At 34.9% G+C, this 22,363-nt stretch overlaps 1 protein-coding gene across 1 annotated transcript in view; it reads right to left on the bottom strand.

Moving 5' to 3' along the window:
- The window catches only part of CCDC102B (coiled-coil domain containing 102B), a 164,265-nt gene that overhangs the window by 109,021 nt on the left and 32,881 nt on the right, over positions 1 to 22,363 (bottom strand). Inside the window, exon 4 of the mRNA XM_086609237.1 lies at positions 18,320 to 18,526. Within this exon, the coding sequence (XP_086465363.1) occupies positions 18,320 to 18,526 (207 nt within the window). The remainder of the gene's footprint in view (positions 1 to 18,319; positions 18,527 to 22,363) is intronic.

Genomic DNA, 22,363 nt, shown 5'->3' on the forward strand with positions numbered 1-22,363 from the left:
CATCAGCCAACAAATATTTCATTTTCATAAAAGAGCCCAGTTGCAGTTTAGAATATGCTTTCAAGCCAAACAAGTTTATAGTCTTTTTTTTTTTTTTTTAAGGCCTTGTGTTTGATTGGCATACGACCTTCAGCATTCCACAGTGCAAAACTTCAGCTTCACACACATGAGCTTGATTCATTCTTATGAAATTTAAGAATATCCTGGAGCATTTCATTTCACATTTCTGTGCAGGTTGTGTCCACTATTCATTGAAATTAACCCATCTGCATTTAGAAGCTAGTAAGCACCATACACTCTGAAAGGTCTCCTTGAAAACTTCATGTGAGTTATCATCATAAATTTGGGTCACTAGTAATAAATTCCTTATAAACAAATTATAAGCTGAATTTCATGACCTGTAACATTCCAGAAAAATAAGTACTTAAAAAAAACAAACAATAAAGTGTTCTTGGATAAGAAACAACTAGTAGAGTGAAAAATGGGCCTGGAAATTAAAAAAAAAAACCAAAGTGATTTCTAATCCTTTGTTACCTAATCAATTAGTAACAGATTAGTGAATTGTAGTCACAATAGTGTCAGGGTTTATCACTGCTTTAACATATTAATTTCTTCCTATTTCAGTGAATGCATAAATTCATTCAAAAAAACTATAAGCATTCAAGGCTTCTAATTATCTTCAATATACTTCATTTGTTAGTGTTAACACCACAATTTTTTGACATTATTGAGACATTCATTATTTCTTCATGGAAACAAACAATAGCTTATAAGGTACAAGCTTTTTGTGGAATGTTTGAAAACAGAACAGATGAAAAGGTCAAATTAAGTTTTGTTGAGAATTGTGGGATTTTTTCCACATTTTTCCAAACTTTTCTTTAACTCACTTTTTTCCAACTTAGAGTCTCCTGTTCCAAAACCAATTGTTTCCAAAGCACTATGGTCATCAGTTCAGATTTTCACTACTCTCCTACAAAGTAACAGATTCACAAAATTATAGTTCCACTGTTAAATTTGTTATAGTACCACAAACTAGTTAACACTGTTTGCCTTACATCTGGACCATACTTATTTATTCTTTCATTATAATAACAATTAATCCTAACTGAAGGCCGCATGAAAGTGTTTTGCACTGCTACAAAGTAACTGAGGTTAACATAGTTATAGAAATACTACTAAAGCAAACTTTTTGGTATTGAAAAATATTACAATATTATTCTTTAATTAACAGTAATTGGAAGACCATTGAACCTAACATCCATTGGATTCGCATATGGCAGATATGATTTATGAGTTTGTTGTCTCGTACTTTTTTATACAGAAGGATGAGTCACACTAGATTATTTTTGGATTTACAATTTCTTTCAATTTGTTTGTTTAAACAAACAAACAACCTCACCCCAAAAGCTCAAAAACACATACCTCTCCTCCTTAGATCAATATCTTGAGTTCTGTTATAATTTAGTGATTTTGAGGTGTCTCCAGTGGAGTGAGCGCACAGTGGCTTATCATCTTCTCAAGTATCACCACCATCACTTCAATTGAATTTGAATAAATTGTGATCTAAAATATTGCCAAAAATATTTTTTTCTCTACTGTACTTATGAATATACAATGCAGCAGTTATTTCATATACATATAGGGCTACAAATACATTTGCCTTAACTAGGAAGAAAGCAGTGCAGAAACACTGGGCTTTATTGTTTTAGGACAAAGAAGCAGCCACACACAGCCGCAAATGTAGAAATATCAAAAGGATACGGCTATATAAATCCATAACTCCAGTATTACCTCATCAATAAACCTGGACAAATTGCTTTCTCCTCCTTTTTCTACAAGACATTATGACAAATAACTTGAGCCACATCGTAAAAACAATAGTTACCACCCATTATCTAGTAAGAACCAACAACAGCATTATAACCAACTTTGAATGTATGCAAGAGATTACATCGTAGACGCCCTACATTAGCTACTCACATTTTGTTGTATGGTTTTCTCTTTGTTTTATCAAAATAACACACTTTATTTTTACTGAATAAAACACATATGAAGTAGACAACAATTTGTAACTATTACAGCTACTGCATTTGTCCAGCATCACATCACAGATGTGGCAAATTAGACCACTTTTAAATTAATCCTTCATAGATCTTTGTCTTTCACATTTGGGGACAATACACAAAAATATTTATACTACCTAGAGTTCTTCCTAAATTAAACCTTATTACCCAGGCATGAAAACAGACATTAAGATAAAGTGTAAAAGTTTAATAAAGTGGAACATGCATCTCAGAGAGTGTTAACTCACTGCCACCCTTTAATCCTTCCTATGACAAAATTTGAGAAATGTTCTATACTACAGTATTTGTATCTCCACAGATTGCAACACCACTGGAATATATTTCCATTTTTTTCAATATAGAAATTTATACCATGTCTTTCATCAGAGTACTGTTCAAAAGTACTCATTTTTATTTCTTCACCCCAGTCTGCTTTTTATTTCTTCTTTTATTTTTAAGAATATAGGAACAACACGTGTGACTGTGCTAAAATATTTGATTTATTTCTAATTTTTAAAAGTTACTCTAGTTGCTTTTTACTTAAATAATTTTTACCTAACCACTTCATCAATGTTTCAGATAAACAGTGAAACACTATAATGTAGCCAGCTATCAAAACTTTTGCCACATACATACTCATTAAGGATTTACTTCTGAACTAAATTTATTAAGGAAATTAATGACATAATCATCAAAATAAAACATTCAACTGAGTTATCTCAGGATATGATATTGAGTAAAGGATGAGGAAAAAGATGCTAAGGTGAGTTTAAAAGTTGTAGCTGTATGAAACAACGGGAAAAAAAATATTTTTCATCCCCATCTAAATTGTAAATTACTAGAGTGACAGAACACTTATTTTTGACAATATGATTCTTTTTTTTTATTAAACAGTAAGATCTTAATTTTCAATTTGAAGTGTAAATATTTTTTTTTCTTTAAAAAGCATGTGTATTTATACCTTCAGTACAATTTCATCTTACACCAACAAAACCACTGGATTTTGCTCACATGTGAGGAATGATTCTGATAAAGATTATTTGAAATATTTTATTCCACAGCATAGCATCTCAGTGGTGTTACTTCAGTTATATCACTGTAATATGGTAAGACTGAAGTGTAATTTTCATGGTGTTGCTTCTGAAAAAATATATAATTCAAAGAATCTAATGCCTTGCTTCTTCCTTCATAATTGAAAATGAAGAAAAAAAAACGTCCACAATCCAAGATTAGATTAAGATGTGTTATAACCCTATAAACTTTTAGACAGGATATATCTGAGTGTTGCCTCTGATTTTTATTTTATTTTATTTTTGAGATTTGAATTCATTGCAATCATGTGGTAATGAAAATGAGAATTTTTTTCCATATGAACAATGTGTAAAATGCTAAACTGTACTCCCCGCTTCCAGGTGAAGGAGAGCTACTTATGGATTAGGTTTTAAAGGAAAGTGATAATACATGGCCTGTAGTTTTGTATAAATATTTATACAAATACACAGTATCTACATCTTGCCATTTAAAGCACGTAATGCTAAGATTTGCATTTGAAAGTGGGATTATCACTAACACAGAAACTTGAAGAAATTGAGACAACGTAAATGTTGAGACATATGAAAAATATATAAGAAAATACAGACTTCTTACAGGCTATTTTTACAGCTTGTATCAACAAAAAGAGTAATACTGAGAATTCCTCCAGATTTTCAGAGTATTCATAGAACTTGTCAAATAATCAATACATCATTTCAAACACAGGGAATCATGAAACTATTGATCATCTCACCATAAAAACCAAAGTGTTCAGGTTGGTTTTATGCTCTTTACAGTGCAAAAGAATATGACTATTCTTGTGTCCTTTGCTAAAGAACACAGCAATTTTTTACTAGCATGCTATTTGTACAGACTTTTTTGTATATGGTTCAGTACTCAAACTTTAGTGATGCACAGACACAGTGGCTATGATATGAGTCTAGTGGTTTGTGATAAAGTCTTCATCTATCAGAGTTAACTAATAGCATTGTTGCAATTATTTGTATCCATATGAATCCACACCAATTTTTCAAATACATAAATTTTCCAAATGCAAAGAGGAGCTTTGTATAAATAAAGTGTTCAAGGCCAGGTTGGATGAGGCTTTGGGCAATCTGGTGTAGTGGAGGGTTTCCCTGCACATGGCAGGGGGGTTGGAACTAGATGATCTTTGAGGTCCCTTCCAATCCTAACCATTCTATGATTCTATGAGTTACAGTCCCTGTCATATGAAGTTTGATAGTCGAAGACCTGGTTAACAAAGATCTTCCTGTTTTCTTCACCTTGAAGAAGCTGATAGGATAACCAAATAATTTCTGGGTTTTTTTAGTAACTGCACTCAGAGGCCATACCTGTAGATTCAGGTATGTTAATATGATACAAATTTTGAAGCCATTTCTTTTAAGATAAGTATGAAAGTTAGGTTACCTTGGCAGTATGTTCTATTATACACCAGGATAACTAGTAATTAGTATAATTAAGACAGGACAGTTATGCAAATTTTAAAAATCTCAGTAAGATGAAAAATAATCCACTAATTAAATTTTGCTGTGACAAACAAATTTAAAAGCATTCCACTGTTATGTACACAAATATCAGAACAGAACTGAAATAAAGCACTGAAGTGTCTTCATGCAGTATAAAATAAAAAAAGGTCTGCATGAATTGAACTGTAACATTAAGCTTATGTTTCAAGTATTGCTAAAAAAATTGTACAGTTACCTCTGTTCTACCAATAACACTTGAGACAGACCAGCTATTGACCTTAACAGTCCAGCTTTTGGACTTAACAATCACTTTATCTTCTTTAATAAAAAAATTCTGAAAGTGGAACTCAAAAGTCTATCATCACCACTACAGATTAATTTACACCTCATTGCAGTTTCAACTCTTTACTGCAAAAACTTTAAAGTACATCTTTAAAGGTAAAAAAATTGTCTTCAAATTGGATTGCAATGTCCATCAAGGATCTAAACTCTTATTTTCTGAAGAGTTCCAAGTAGGAAGAAGAGAGTCCAGCTGAATGAAGAAAGTGTAGAGAAAGGAAAAAAACCTCCTTGATTCCAAACACTGACTACTCCTTTTCACAAATTATTTGTAATGTTTCAGGTTAATGATGTTTTTGAATCTGTAAGATTAAACTAAGGTCAATGAAAAAAGTTTACTCTCAACACAACCATCAGTTTCTAAAACAAGCAGAAGCATCAATAGCTTTCTTCACCTAATCATTGCAGCCAGATTGAATTTTCAGAAGGCAGACTATTATGTATGTGTGAGTACCATGACCTTTCAGATTTTATCAACAATATTCTTCATGTAAATTGATCCATTTTATACTACTGGAGCCAGGGATGCAGAACTGCCAAAAGCATTCACTTCCAGATAGTTTGCTGCAAATGTAAGTTCTCACGAAAAAGCAGCTTCTTCAATCACGGTATGCGGCTTCTGTATGTCATGTGATGAGATGTAAATGTCTAAGACAATTCAGAACTGCAGATACCTTTACACTTAGTAATCATAAAACCACAAGAGTGTGAATGTAGAGTAACTGATTTAAACCTAATCAGTTCTAGGCCATTAGACTTGGTAAATGGTATTTCCACTCAACTATACAGGAGCCTGTTACAGTCATTTTCATTTGAAAGTCAGCAATCACCAGTGTTGACCTTCAACAGGACATAAAAGCTGTTCATCAATGAATTTACCAGAACCACCAACAATCTCAAACCAATACTAAAAACCACATCATTTTAATCACTATAAAGACAAAAGGAACTTCATATTTTGGTGAATCAGACTAGACTGGGTTGAACTTTTCCCTGTTCTACTGTTTTGTTGCCTCTTAGTCATGCTCTAATGCTGATATTGTTACCCAACAATAAAGGGGTTAAAGTTTTTAGGTAAGAGTTTCATGAAGGGTTTAGTCAGCAGTAGGTGATTTACATGCACCTAAAGAAAGATGACCATCCTTGAAGCTGTCAAGAGTGATTAAAAAGGAGACTCTTTATAAAGAACTGTCTGCTCTTGGAGGGAACATCCCAGAAACTGCATAAACTTTGTTATCATGTTTTTCTGAACTGTGAACATGCAGTGACTTGGGGGAAAAGGTAATTCCGGCAGGGGGAGATCGCGACCACCAACTCACGGACCACCTACCCTAAATACACCCCAAACCCAAAAGAAAGGGGTGAAGGAAGAGAACTGAGCATGTAAAGTAATTTACATGTAAAGCGAGAGAAAATTAACCAATTGTTTAAGAATATGTAAATATGTTATGAATTATGCATGATTGTAGTGTATAATCAATTTTCTGTCCAGAAGCCAGGTGTGCACGCTAGGAGGAGAAATCCCCCGTGCACCCAGTGCTGCAATAAAGAATGTCTGCTTTCTAAAACTCCAAAACGAGTCTTGGAAAGTTCAATTTCCTTTTCAGGTATCAATATAGTCATTTGATACTAAGTGGGGAACATCAGGGCTCTAAGACATCCTCCCCTTCTTGAGATTTGGCTGGCTCAGGGCCAATTTAGAGATAGTGCATCTGAGGGCATGCCCCTACTCTCGTCTTAGAAAGGATCTTAAATAAAGCTCTTCCAGCTCTGCTAGAAACCAAAAGCAAGGTTTGTTTCTCCTTGCCTTGGGAGTTTTTCTGCTGAGGCTCTCCAATGAACCTTGCCTGGGCTCCAATAACAGATGCATCAGTGTCACTATGGACATGCTCGATGATCTGGCCTTTCAGCTGACCTTGGATGCTACCACCAGACCTACTCTGCTTTGCATCCTCTCTGCCTGTCCTGGTCTTGGTCTCATGCTCAACTCCTGGCTCCCCGCTTAGGGAACATGTGCCCCTCTGACATATTGGGGCAAAGGTCAATGTACTGATTTTGACACTAATACCAAAATTACAGTAGTACAACATAAGAGGAATTCTGGATTCCCAATACAAATTCCAATCACAACATATCTATACAGCACTGGCAAAAAAAGCAGTCTTCACAGACTAGTCACCTGCTGAGTAACAAAGACCTCTCGCAAACACTACGACGACAGAAAAATAATTTCTAGACAGCTTTTGAAAAGGTTTCTACAACCTTGCTCAGGGAGGCTATGCAATAGTTTATTAAATATAGTACACTATTCATTACTAAAGAAATCAAATCTCCTTCCAACATGGTTGCCACTACATTTATATTTGTAATATGAAAATAAATCTTCTTGGTAAGATGCATGGCTTGAAGTAGCCCCACAATGTAAACTATCTGAAAGAAGCACAGAAAAAAGATGCAAAAAGGAAAATGAAAGGAAAATGGAAGGAAGCAGTGAGTGAGAAAACGTGTAACACAAGCTGAGAGCTATATAATACAGCAATCACCTAAACATCCCAGCTATAAATGTACTTAGTTTGGCATCTAAATGTTCCTGCTAAATGACTTCTTGCTTGATATTTCTCACTGTAGACAAAAAGAAAAATAGCCATGAAGATTATTTATTTTCCTTTGAAATTGTATTACATGACAACAGAGATTAAGTCTTGAATTTTTTTTTAACATATCTACTTTTCAACTATAATTAAATGGTGTCTACAAATATTAAATATTCTTCACTTATTAAAAAAATTCTAGTCAAAGCATCTTAAAATAAGAAAAAAAAAACAACCAATAAAAAGGATTTTAACTTCAGATAGAGAAATAACTGGTAATCTTACATCAACTATAATTTTTCTTCCTTACAAATTTTCTGAAACAGAAAAAGACAGAGAGGTCAATATGCCTAACCTGAGAAAAGCAAAGCATACAGGAAGCCATGGGGACAGACAAGAGTTGTTCAGCTATATAAATCAATATTTATGCGAACTGGGAACTATCTAGCTCCAATGTACAGAAACAACAAGGGTTATTTTTAAGCAATTTCCTGGCAAAATAACTTTATCTAATAACAAAAGCTATTATTTCTGTTATCACCTTTGGCATAAGATTTACTTTTTAAGGCAATTCTTGAGCCTTGGGGTGTTGTGTTGGGGTTTTTGTGGGTTTTTTTTGGTTTTGTGGGGTTTTTTTAAATAAGGATTCAGTGAAGAAATATATCCTCTGAAAAGTGAATATAAAATAAAAATGAAAAGGCAATCCTCTGTAACTAACTCAAATGAGCACAAAAGGCAAGTGTCAAATAAAAATCAGACTGCTTACAATGAGATTACTCTTCCCATATACTGGAAACTAAATTTAAAAAAAAAATAAATACATAAATAAAAGAAGGAATAAGAAACTTTATGAAGCTTTATACAGAGGCACACAATCTTCTACACAAACTTAGCTAAAAGAGTTAAAAAATGAGAGGGCAGTGCAGGGAGAACTGATCCCATGGTCTCCTCAATGAACACAATAATCCAAGACAGCTGTCCTGAAAGCAATGAGGTGTGTGTAGAAAAGAAGACAAATCAGAAAATATTCCAAGCACCTGCAGCTGGCTGTTTAAAAAACTGACATTTCTAAAGTTGATGAGAAATATCACAAAATACAGTTAAAACTCGTGAGCATGCATTTTTAAGAGGGATACTGCTGAAGAACAATCCTGTCCTCACTTTTTCCAAGACTGCAAAGATGCCCAAAGCTCAATGCTGAATTCCTGAATTAGTGTCTCTTGGCTTCTTTTATTTCTTTTATTTTTCTTAGAAAGGAATTTGTCAACAACTGAATTTGAAAGTCTGCTAATTTAAAGAAGCCACAAGTCAGAAGTTAACCAGAACTCATTTCAAATATTCAGTAACTTTAGGAAGTACCCTGCCAACTGAGACAAGCTTACAGGTATTCCACATAGGGCCAAAGTTTCTACCTAACTGAAAAGATTAATCATTGAAACTGTCAGATTTGACAGGCTGAATTTCAAGAAATGAAACTTGAACTGAGCATCAATACACTTTGATGCATACATCCCATTTCACCAACTGACAATCATGAGACAAAAAAAAATAAAATAAATTAAAAAATCATAAAAAAATAAAATAAAATTCCTGACCTTCTATCAACAGCAATAACGTAAAGAACTTATTTCAAGAATTAATACAATAGTGAGGGAATAAAACAGAATTAGAATCATAGAATTATAGAATCATTTAGTTTGGAAAACACCTTTAAGATCATCAAGTCCAACCATCAACCTAGCACTGCCAAGTCCACCACTAAACCATGTCCATAAGCAGCACATCTACACATCTTTTAAACAGCCCCAGGGATGGTGACTCAACCACTTCCCTGGGAAGTATGTTCCGATGCTTGATAATCCTTTCAGTGAAGAAATTTTTAGTAATATCCAATTTAAACCTCCCCTGGCGCAACTTGGGGCTGTTTCCTGTCATTAAAGAATTAAAGAAGATCTGAATTTTATTTTTATGACAGATTTTGGAGAATAATCTGAAAACACATTAAAGTCTGAGAATAGGGCAGAAAAAAAGTTAAATCAATTTTTCATACGTATATTCTAGGATGGAGTCTACTATATTTATTTCATAAAATGAACTATATAAAATATTGTATCACATGATATAACTAGCTGTTTACAAAGGGGAAAAATAGAAAAGATCTTAAAACCTGGTAGTCTTTCTGTAAAGATATAAGGCAGGCCAAACAGGATATGAGGAATAACTTGCAGAAGTTATAAGAACTATTATTATTCCTTTTTCTAACAAATCAACAGCAAGAAACCTGGTGGTCTATTGACTATTGCACAATCAATATGAAAAATGAAGGAAATGAGAGCTACTTGAATTTCTTCTATTTTCACATAAAAGAAGCATGGAAATAATCCTGCTCCCATATTTTATACATGGGCTACATCATAAGATCTGTCTCAAATTCAACACTGTCATGAAACAAACAGACAAAATGGGTAGTTAAAAAGCCCCAGGAACAGATACCAATCATAAAAGAATTCAGAAAGACTCAAAAACATCTAGTAATTTTTAACATGCTTCAAGAGGGAATCAAAAAGAGCCAAAGATCTTGGAAACCGGAAAACTGACATTCTGAATTTAAAACAAGATGACACATGGCCAAATATGATATACTGAAGAAGAATCAAAACCATATTTGTGCATGGAAGCTTAGATCTAAAAAATCTATTTCAGTTTTCTGAATGAGTCAATAAATTGACTCTGCTGGGTCAGAGGTCTAGGTAGGCATTCAAAAGGCATTTAACAAAGGCCTTCCACAATGATTCTTACAGAAACTTAGCTGACTTTGAAAAAGAAAAGGCCCTCACACGCTGGAATGTCTAGTTATTAAATTAGGAAAAAATAAGGGAGAATGAACAAGAAGAGAGGAATAAATGACCAGTTTCCATGATATAGGAAGATCGTATCAGTAGACACCCAAAGAGAACCATATTTGGCTTTTGCCACAGAAAACAAAAATAACTAAAATTTTTGAGGAAACAAGGTAAATACGAACAGAAACAAAGATACTAGGGTGTTAAAACTAGTAAAGGCCTTCAATATCTAGAGATAAAAAGAGAAAAAAAAATAAAGTAATGACAATCAAAACACAGTTCTGATTCTACTGACAGAGGTGCAGCTCTGAGTTTACTATCATCACTAAAAATCAGATCTTAATCTTTTAAAGAGTATTATTTAAAAATACCAGCTTTTTATCTTTAAAAAATATTGTGAAATAGCAGTAAAAAAGTAAATAGAAGATTAAGAGTTATTAGGAAAAGAATATTAAGCATAACAGAAAAGGTAAGTATTACAGTCATAAATTAATATGTTCAACAGTGTATTTTTGTTTATTACTGTGTCCTCCCCATGCACACTCCAATTACTTAAGTTCAGAACTGGAAAGTCAGAGAAATAATAGTAAGTGATTGATGGTAAGGAACTGCTGGTATATGGTACTTCAGTCGGAGCAGAAAAAAACAAATTGAATTGACATACAGGATCCTGGGGTGGATGGAGTGAAGGAAGAGGGAACTGAATTCATCTTCTATTCCAATATAATGAAATTGCAGATGTAAGTTTAAAGCAAACAACATAAGTACCTCACCCAATGTATGGCTAAATTTATAATTTTTCATGGCAGGCCATAGTTAATCTTAAATGATTACAAGTGTTAAAAAGGAAATTTAAAAATTCACAGAATAAATATTCAGTAGGAACTATTACAGTTGAAAAACACTACTCTCATTCTGGAACTTCTAAGCCATAAATTGCTAAGAAGATGTGACAGTGCTGTGGGAAAGCATTTCTGCTCTGTTCTTAGTAAGTCTTCCACACATATCCAGTCTTGGTCAATGTCAAAAATTGGATATAGGGATCTATGAACTTTTGTTCTGATGGCATGCAAGTATTCTCATGCTACTTTGCCAAAATAAAAAAGATAACTGGCATTTAAAGCAAACTTTCCCAACTGGATGGGAAAAAAGGGAGAGAGGTGGTGCAATAAAGTTGAGAAGTTAAATTTTTCTTCTTTTTTCTCTTAATTTTTCATTTGAGCATTCTAACCTTTGAAAAGCTATGTATAGAAAAACGTCGAAGGGGAAAAAAAAACAATACTGGCTTCATACATTTCATAGGAAAAAAAAGATGAAATAAAATTTTTTCTGAACTGCAAAACCTGTCACATTGCTATAAATATGTAATTTACTGTTTAATGAGAATCAGGAGTGAAGACATTGCATTTTATAAGCATCTATAATTGCAAGGACGATAGTCAAACCGTGTCTATCTCCCATATGCGCTTCAAGACAGTCTGCCACGAATAGTCACCAGCGACTTAAACAGAAGACAACACTAAGAAATTCATTATGAAAAGAAGAAAATATTCTAACTAGTATAGGTAATACTTTTTACATTTCAGTGAAAAACTACAGGTTTCATCACTTTGGTCTCATCACTGAGGTTGAATGACTGAAGAGATCTCCTCCAACTAGACTTTCTTTTATTTTATGATTAGAATATATCCCTTAGTAAACTATCATATTAAGATATTCATACTGTTACACCTATTTTGTGAAAGTTACAGGCCAATACTAAATAGGTACCCTTAACTTAAACCAAAATCTTGTCCTAATTAAGAAAAAATACAATACGGAATAGTTGATTATACACATACATCAGCAAAACTGAGAGTTTTTCTGTTTTTTTCATTGCTATAAAATGTGTATCAAAATTTTTATACATTCTTCGAAAATTTTATCACTACAATTTACAGAGCCATTCAAGAATTTAGAAAATAGGAGATAAAATATTAAATTTACACAAAAAATTTGAAGCATACTAGTACTCAAGTTATGCCGCTAGTTACATGCAAATGACAGATCCATTGTTAAATCTGGTCTTTGACCTTCAGCTTCTTGTAATCAGAAAATCTGAAGTAAATATTTTTGAAACTAGAAACAATTTGGTGAGGAAAGTACAGAGTTTCCATGCTAGTTTATACTCTAGTAATTTTTTTCCTTGCTATTATTAAATATCAGTGTAATTCGTTAAAGGAAATGAAGATACCTGTAAAACTCTCTTTTTATTTGCTTTTAGTTCTATATTTTAGTGGGCTTTCTACAGAATAGAAATGAGCATTTCACCAGAAAAGTAATTAGAAAAATATTTGTATAAAACCAACTGTCTCCCAAGTGATAATTCTGACAAAACATACTGCGTTTTAAAAATCTACTAAGAAAGAAAATTGTGCAGCCAGTATTGCTTTACCATGACAATAATCAGCCCCAGAGATGTGCATTGAAACAAAGTTAATTCTCCATTGGATGAACAGTGCTAAGTAAAGTATCAAAGTGTTTAACAATACTACCGTAATTATGCCTTCTCTTGAGTTTTGTTCCGATGAAGAGCAAATATAAACTCAATTCAAGAGATCCGTGACACAAAACAAGGAATGAAACACATGGCAATTAGTATAAGCCCTTACTATTCAAACTTCTCCTACATCATCCAGGGAAATTGTAAAATTCCTTCTCTGTACTGTTGTGCCTCCGTGAAACACGTCTGGCAGATCACATGCATTTAGACAGCGAGTAGACAGATCACTGTCTACTATGATCACTGTTGACATGGAAGCAACTTGCATCTCTTTTTGTATTTGGCCATTTTCACACCAGTGAGTCAGCACAGCAGAAGTTGATAAGTAGACTACAGCAGCAGGTGCTGGGGTCCGTGCTCAAACACAGGCATCTAGGTTTTGCCTGGTCCTATGGCCCTTAATCCACATGTGATATGAGGTCATCCCAAAAACTGGAATTAGTCCAGCCTTGTCCACTCCCTTAGGGCCTGGAGCAAGGATCATGAATATGTGAAGCAAAGCTTCCCACAGTTTCCTTCAGAAGGAATTAAGTGTGCACAAAAACCCTCTGAACTAAAGCAATACCAATTCAAGGGAGAAAGATGAAGGAATCTGCCTTAAAACCACATTGCTTCTATACCAAAATGCTGAAGTACATTAATGCAGCTGCAGCATTTGTCACCTTATCCCATTCCATTTATTTTTTTCGACCACTTCTTAGATTTTATTTCACAATTGTACTTGTAAATACTGTTCTGGTTAATAATTCGAGATAAGTTTTTACGGAACTTGGACTAAAAAGGCTGTCTCCTGTTAGAAGTGTTTTACTGTGGTAAAACTGTGGCTGGCTGCCAGATGCCCACAGAGCTGCTCTCTCAATCCCCCACCTCAGCAGCACAGGAGGGAAACAAGATGAGAAACCTCATGGGTTTCATTATAAAGGAAGTATAATGAAAAAAAAAGGGTCACATGTGGAAGTAAAGCAAAAAAAAAATCCAAAAAAACAACACCCCCCCAATCCATAAACAGAGATGCAATCTTTACTTCCCACCAACACTGGGTCCTTTCCATAGGGCAAACATTTCTGGAGCAGATTGCTCCAGTGTGGGTCACTCATGGGTTGCAACTCCTGCCAGAGTCCTGCTCCCACGTGGGCTCTCCAAAGGCTGCAGCACCCTTTAAGACATGTCCACTTGCTCTGATGTGAGTTCATCCATGGGCTGCAGTACAGATATCAGTTCCACCATGGTCCTCCGTGGGCTGCAGGGAGACAACCTGCTTCACCATGGTCTTTTCCATGGGCTGCAGGGGAAACTCTGCTTCAGCACCTGGAGCACCTCCTGACCTGTTTTTTGTCTGGCCTTGGTGTCTGCAGGCCTCTTCCTCTCACATCTCACCTCACTCCTCCCTATCTCACATCACTGCTCAGCATTTTTACTGTATCTTAAATGTGTTTTCACAGAGGTGCCACCAGCACCACTGACAGGCTCCACTTTGGCCAGTGGTGGGTTCCTTTTGGAGCCAGTTGGAATCGGTTATGTCTGGCACAGGACAGCTCCTGATCTCTTCTCACACCGGCCACCCCTGCAGCCCCCCTGCTACAAAAATCTTGCCATGTAGACTCAATACATAAAAAATATTGAGTGCTTCCTACTTTTTAAAAATCAAGCCTAAAATGTTGATGATCTAAAAACCATCTTTCTAGGTAAAGTTACACTAAAATGGTTTCATCTTAAAAATACATATTGTCTGTCATTCCATCTTTAAAATGTATGGAACTTTTCCCTAAGAACATTACAATCTTGTCATATTAAAAATGGAAACTAAATTAAAAAAATAAATTAAGTCTATGCACTCACAAACTCCACATTGTTTAGCATTTTGCACTTAGATTCTGTACCAGTCCACTACAAAATATATGAAATTAATCAAACATTTACTAAGCAGATATTTACAATAGTAATTATAGATCATACAAAAAAATAGTTATTCCTAAAAATTAATTTATAATTTTGTTTCAAGGTTATATTCACAGATGAAATAGAAAATCTCTTTCCATAAACAGCATGTTTTGGGCATCGATCTATACCACAAATGAGGGGGTTTTTCTTCATTTTATCCCTTCCTAGATGAACCAGTTAGATCCATTTAGTATTTGTAGCCATGCTATTTGTCAAATAACACAGCTATTAATTTAAACAGTATTCTCCATTCCGAGAAGTACAATCGATAAAACTGCATAGTAACAATGTCTGATCTCAATTGTCTGATCTCAATTGTTTCATCAATTCTGCTCATCTTGTACAACCAAAGTTAACCTTTCAAAAACTGCCTATGGAAACATTTTAAACTAACATACTGCCAGCTAAGAATAATATTAAGGACTCACATTTTGTGCAAAACATAATAAATGTTAACTTTTGTGTTCAGAACTTCAATTTGCATGATTTACTATCGTAAGTGGCAAGAGATTGCACAAATTCTATATTCTGTAAAGATATACATATTACAGAGCAAGATAATTACTTGTCAACATGAAATCATTTAAATAAGGATGTAAGGACTTCATATCATAGCATCATAGAATGGCATAGGCTGGAAGGGACCTCAGAGATCATCTAATCCAACCTCCCTGTCACGAGCAGGGACGCCTCTCAACTAGATCAGGCTACTCAAGACTCTGTCCAACTTGGCCTTGAACACTTCCAGGGAGGGGGCATCCACAACTTCTCTGGGCAATTTATTCCAAAGTCTTACCACCCTCGTACTGAAGAATTTCTTCCTAAAATCTAATCTAAATCTGTTCTCCTTCAACTTAAACCCATTTCCCTTGTCCTATCAGTGGACACTCTTGTAAAAAGTCCCTCCCCAGCCTTCCTGTAAGTTCCCTTCAGGTATTGGAAGGCAGCTATTAGGTCCCCCCGAAGTCTTCTCTTTTCAAGGCTGAACAATCCCAGCTCCCGCAACCCGTCCTCGTAGCAGAGGTGCTCCAGCCCCTGGATCATCTTTGTGGCCCTGATCCCATTTCTAAACTTACTAAAAATATTATTAAAGAAAAAATGTTGCCATTGTTTGTCTATAACCTTTAAAAGTATTAATCAGCCATACATCAATTAATAACACTGTATATTATTCTAAACAACTACAATGGATCTCCCAAATCATCTCACAGGTTTTGCAGAAGTTAGAGAGTTAGGCAACTGTGCTTTGCTCTGGAATTCATTCCATAACACATTACCTGTATCCCTTGTGTCTACTTGCAAAGTAAAGCCCTAATCATTCAGATTAAGATGCACAAAGATCTTTGGACAGCTGTGGTTTCCATCTTGCCTATGCTCCCCTTTGCTGACCTAAACATCTAACCATCACCCATATTTTACAGAAATTAGCCTTCTGTACTCTTCTAATTCTGCATATAACGTTCTTTTATTTGAACTCCAATCCAGAAAAAAAGGCTCCTGAATCAGAAGTCAACGCCATTCTTTTCAGGTTATTGACAGTACTAGAGCAAATTCGATAGGGGCAGTGCCAGAAATTAGAAAGGCTCAACAGCAACATTTGGTTATCTCTACATATCTACATATCAGTTCCTCCTGAGATCTAACTTGAGTTAGGCTGCAACCCTTGAAAAAGCCACTCTCTCCTTCCTTAACTGTTGTTTTCATTTAATGGCAGCAGCAAGGCTAAAAAATGTGCTAATTCTACAAACCCTTATTTTCTCCACACATGGCTGGCCATGACAAACAGGCTGCCTAGAGAGGTTGTGCAGTCCTGGAGTGTTTGTGAGACCCCACTGGACAAAGCCTTGAGCTTTGTTCTGGTTTGCCCTCAGAGCTGACCTTGTTTTGAACAGGAGGTTGGACTGAAGATCTCCTGAAGTCCATTCCAGCCTGACATGTTCTGTGACTACATGACTTGCAGTTCTTGTGAACCAGAGATAGAAACAGCTGCAATTAAATCATTTCCCACTCTAGTCTTTGGACAATAACTGTTACCAATCCACCAGATGATAGATTACATAGTTTCAGCTGACACTAAAATAGAATTTTTAATTTTCTCCTTTAAACTGATAATCAACAGTTTTGAAGACAATCTTATTCTAAAATCATCAGCTATGAAAAGGCAAACACGCAGGGAAGTTCACTTTTATGACAAGGAAGCAGAGATGACTGGGCTCCGTCTCTGCCTTTTGACTTTGATAAAAAGATGTGAAGTAGTGTCAAAGGTGTGATACTAAGAGACAGAGCTGATCACAGGTGTCTAATATTCTATATAAGTAACATTTTAAAAAACAAATAAACAAAAAACACCCATACATCCATATAACTGAAATATATCTGAAACACAGTAATATGCCTTAGCATATAAGCATTTTTCTGGCCACATCTCCAACCTCAAACTACTTATATTACAAGAAATCATGAAAATGCTGACAAGATACGATGATACGATGTGATATGATAAAACAAATATCAGTAAAGAAAAGTCCAAACCAGTTGTTTGTTATGCAGAAGATTTTATGAAGGTAAGCTGTATGTGTGAATTGCAATTTGCTGTTCCTGAGCCATCACGGAAATATAGAAAAATCGTATCATTACGTTTAAAAGCAGACCTCAAGTACAGAATCTCTCTCTCTTAATCTTTCCCAAGAGAAATTACCAAGTGTAGCTATACACCAAATCTGGTTCTAGTTATTCAGACTGCCATTATTCAACAGTAAATTCACTTAAATTACTTTAAATTATTTCTTATTTAGGCATATAAGAATGTTACTGTCTCACACTGCCCAACTCACAACATCAAGTATGTACATTTACTGATTGGTAGGATTGGGTTTTTTTCGATTTCTCTCACACAGCTTTCAGAATCTCAACGTAAATGGGAGCCTTTTGGATTACTACTTAGTTATTGGCATAGAAAACCATACAATAAAGGAAATGCCCACAGGTATGAGTCTCAGAATAATCTATCACATCATTTTTAGCAGTACGATAAGGTTTAAAATTGAACAGATCTTTACAGAAATAAAAAATAAGAAATAAGGCTCTTCCTTCAGTTCTCACTTCCCTAAGAAGAGATTCAATATTCAGCAAGACAGAGAAATTGTCTCTAAGCTTTTTTTTTTTGCTTTGACTTTCATCAGGACTCTGTAGCTACCAAAGCTTACTTAATCTCTTTCATTCCTCCCGGTCTTCATTTTTGCTTCTGAGTCTTGTCAGACTCATCATTTCCTTCTGCTCCTTCTAAAAATGAAAATATATTTCCTTTTGTTTCTGTACCCTAGCAGAAATTCAAAGTCACTGAGTTGTGTTCAAGTCGGGGAGGCAAACAGGGCTATTCTGTCTTGCACAACCCTTGTTTTAGAGATACATTTTGACATTATGAAATAGCAATTATTTTCAGTAATGCTTCCCAAGTAATCAAACTAAGCAATTCACATACCTTATTTTTAACCAGCAGCTTACTTTGTGCATTTTGATGATCACAACTTGATTTAGTTAGTTTTGTTTTATTTTTCATCTCCAGAATTCCCTGAATTTCTTTTACCTGCAACTTCAGTCTTCTGTTGTCTTCTAAACTTTGTCTTTCTACTTCACATTTCTCTCTTTTTCCCCATTCAGAGGTATTGTCAAACTGCATTCTTTCCAGCTGGGAAGGGTTAGGGGGCAGGGAAAAAACAATGGAAAGAGAGAAAAAGAAAGAGGAATTATATCATTAAAAAAACCTGTTCTTTAAAAGGTGAGGCTAATGGCCTCACCTCAGAGTAAGGTGGGCATCTTAGAAATCAGTATAAGATATAATTTTTCCATGTTTTGTAAAGTACTTGAATTTGAAAGAAAAAAAAAATAAGTTACATGAATTGTACCTTTACAAAAGTAAAGCATAGGTAATGTTTTAATATAGTAACTGGTAATCGAATCCTATTTTTTTCCCTGATATTTATAGAACGGTAATTAAAAAAATAATAAAATTATTTATTTTAAATAACATTGAGACTGATTTTAGTCTGACAGTGTCAAAGTTCACTTTTTATTCCCCAGCAGACGAAAACTCAGCACGTTTTTAGTTATACTCTCTTTATACTTTAGAAGGACTATAACGAATATTCCTTGAATTGAAGAATCTAAACTATGTCTTCTGTACTAGAAACTGCTATCCTAATAATCAGAGGAAGGAAAATTTTAAGTTTTCACACTATGTTTCTTGAGGTCACAACTAATAGTCTTAAGGTAAATATTATCTTTTATGGCCAATGCTGTAACCTTAATTTAGGATAACTAAACTTTCTGAATTCATTTATCTAATCCACATATAGGATGAATTAAATATATCAACAAAACCCCATGTTACTAAGTCATATAAAGTAATCATCTAGCAACTGATTTTATTTACTCTTCAGATACAACTAGACAGATGTTTTGTCAAGATTGTATGATATGTTCCTCAGATTTCAAAAGAAAAAACTGATAAAATTATTTTTATAGCACAAAACAGATACTTTCAGATACTAATCGATATTTATCAGAAAACTATTACTGACAAGTACTTACTATTAACAAGTTGTTATTAACTGGTACTTATGAGAAGTTTAAAAGAGATTAAGATAGATTAAAAACTGTGGAAAAAAAAGAGATTCCAGTTCTTTCAACTGAAATGAAAAAAAGAAAAATGCTAATACATAAAGGTCAAATTTTTAAGTCTTCTACAATTTTTAGTTCTTTGACAACTAAAATCGATTATTTGATAAAAGTAGAGACTGACATCAGTGCAAAGAACTTCTTCATTGAATAAACATGATGTCTGTGCCAACAAGGCTTTAGAAAGAGCCAGAGAGGTGTGCCTTTTCAGATACTGGTTACTTTTATTTTAAAATCAAGGTCTGGCAAATAATGAAAAGCTACTGAACATGAAGCAAAGAGAATGAGGTGTTACAGCATCAGACTCTGCGAATGGTAACAAAGTGATTATTTAGTTAAATCAGACAGTAAACTTGCCTGTTCCCACCTTATTTCTGAGCAAATAAAAACAATTAGAAACTCTATAAAGTTAAAGAGGCTCATTCAGAATTTCAGAGGAAAGTAGAAATGCTTTTTGAGTGTCTTTAGTAAGGACAAAAATAATATTTGATGGAAAATAACAAGTAATTGTTTACTAACAATGATCATATTTTCCCAAGTATTTCTCTAGCTCGTATTCTATATATGACAAACTAGAGGATTCTCCAAAGGCTGAGTAAAGTAAGCAGAATCAAAAAACTCCACAAGCTTCATCTTTTCATGATGAAGAACAAGAAAAGACAAACAGCAGTGCTGATGTTTCAAACAGTTTCCCTGTATAAATCAGACCTCAACCATGAGCTTATCCATTTGCAAATGAGGTATATAATGTCCAGAGGCTTATATTATTTAGGTATGGGCACTTTATGAACTAAAATTGCATCTAAATACTAAAGTATAATCCCTGAAATAAATAGGAAATCAAAGACAAAAGAACTAAGACATTATAAGAAAATACTTCCTTAGCGAATGAATTAGAGTAATCTCCAAATTCCATTTCTAAGCCAATTCACATACTGTATGGCATTCACCAACCAGATGGAATTAAACAAGAGCAAGTGCCGAATCCTCCACCTGGGATGGGGTAATCCTAGTTATACATAGAAACTGGGGAATGAGAGGCTGGAGAGTAGTCTCACGGAAAGAGATCCAGGGGTTTGGGTTGATGGCAAGTTGAATGAGTCCAAAATGTGCCCTGGCAGCCAAAAGGGCTAACCCTGTCCTGGGCTGCATCACGCACACCATAGCTGGATGGTCAAGGGAGGCGATTGTCCTACTGTGTACTGCACTGGTGTGGCCCTGCCTTGAGAACTATGTGGAGTTTTGTGTGCCTCCACATAAGAAGGACATCAAACTATTAGAGTGTGTCCAGAGGAAGGCAACGAAGATGGTGAAAAGCCTTGAGGGAAAGACTTATGAGGAGTGGCTGAGGTCACTTGTTTGTTTAGCTTAGAGAAGAGAAGGCTGAGGGTTGGCCTCATTGTAGTCTACATCTTCCTCAAGGGGAGGTGCTGATCTCTCTCTGGTGACCAGCAACAGGACATGAGGAAATGGCATTAAGCTATGTCAGGGTGAAGTTCAGATTGGACGTGAGGAAAAAATTCTTCACTGAGAGGGGTGGTTGGTCACTGGAACAGACTCCCCAGGGAAGTGATCACAGCACCAAGCCTGTCAGAGTTCAAGGAGCATCTGAATGATGCTTTTAGTCATATGATTTAGTTTTAGGTAGTCCTGTGAGAAGTGGGGAGTTGGACTCAATGATCCTTATGGGTTTGTTCCAACTTGAGATATTCTATGATTCTAAATACATAGGACAAGTACCAACACTTCCTCAGGTTGTTCCTTCTTGTCGTGGATTATTTGCTCCCTTTAACAAAGAAAACAACAAGAACAACAAATGAACAACCCTCTCCACACACACCCTACAGAATTCGTAAAACCTTGGCTAGTTTTAACATCATGATACACTGTTGGAGACAACTCTGAAATAGTTCTGAAAACTAAAATGGGGCTTTGATCTAAGACTGGGCAAACTAGCAAGTAAGAAAGGAATTTTCTCCTTTCCTACACTGTATCATATTGTCAGACTAACAGGGAACTAATTTTAACTTTTTAAACCATTATGCTATTCAGCAGTTGTCTTTACATTATGGATTTATTCTTGTATGGAAAGACTACACATAGCTACAAAACTATTCGTTTTGGAGAGTGGTCCACCTGGGTAAAGAAAAATACAACAGAGCAAAAGGCGTATGTATTTTATATTCATACTACCTCACAGTCTTTAGAGGTTATTTACCAAGCTAAATTCCTTAGAATGTGATAAACATCTGTACTGAGAGGGAAGAATAATTTTGTACCCTTGTTTATGGGTTTGGGGTTTTTTTGCTATCATCTACCCACTGATGATAGAGTACAAGATGTTAACTCCAATGCACAAGGCAATGTTAGATGCTCACGTGTTCCTAATGAGGTCTTTAAACTCTGTCTGCTGAATTTCTACACAATAACTGGAAAAGAAAGGATCACATACCTCTATTTAGCAGCAAATCACCACTCCACCCCCCCTCCTTAAATTGTGCAGATTTATAGTTGTTCAAATATCATCTACTGGACTACAATCAAAAAAGCTGTATTTTTCTAAGTAAATATGCAGGCATAATGTCTTACAAGTACCCATGAAAGTTTTGGAACAAAAGAAAGCCCTGTATTCTTATAAAGCATCTACCGAAGACATGACTCAAATTTTAAGCCTGAAAGTTCACCTTTACACAGTGATGACAATAATCAATACCAATTCATTTTTGGCAGACTTCAAGTAGAGAGAAATCACAAAGCCATCCAAGGTTGAATTTCAGCCAGGCAATTAAGCACAAGATGTCTACTAAACCAAGATCTGATGTCAAAGATAAACTTACTTATCTCTGTG

Source organism: Tauraco erythrolophus, chromosome 3 (genome assembly GCF_009769465.1).
Source record: "Tauraco erythrolophus isolate bTauEry1 chromosome 3, bTauEry1.pri, whole genome shotgun sequence".
Lineage (NCBI taxonomy): Eukaryota > Metazoa > Chordata > Aves > Musophagiformes > Musophagidae > Tauraco > Tauraco erythrolophus.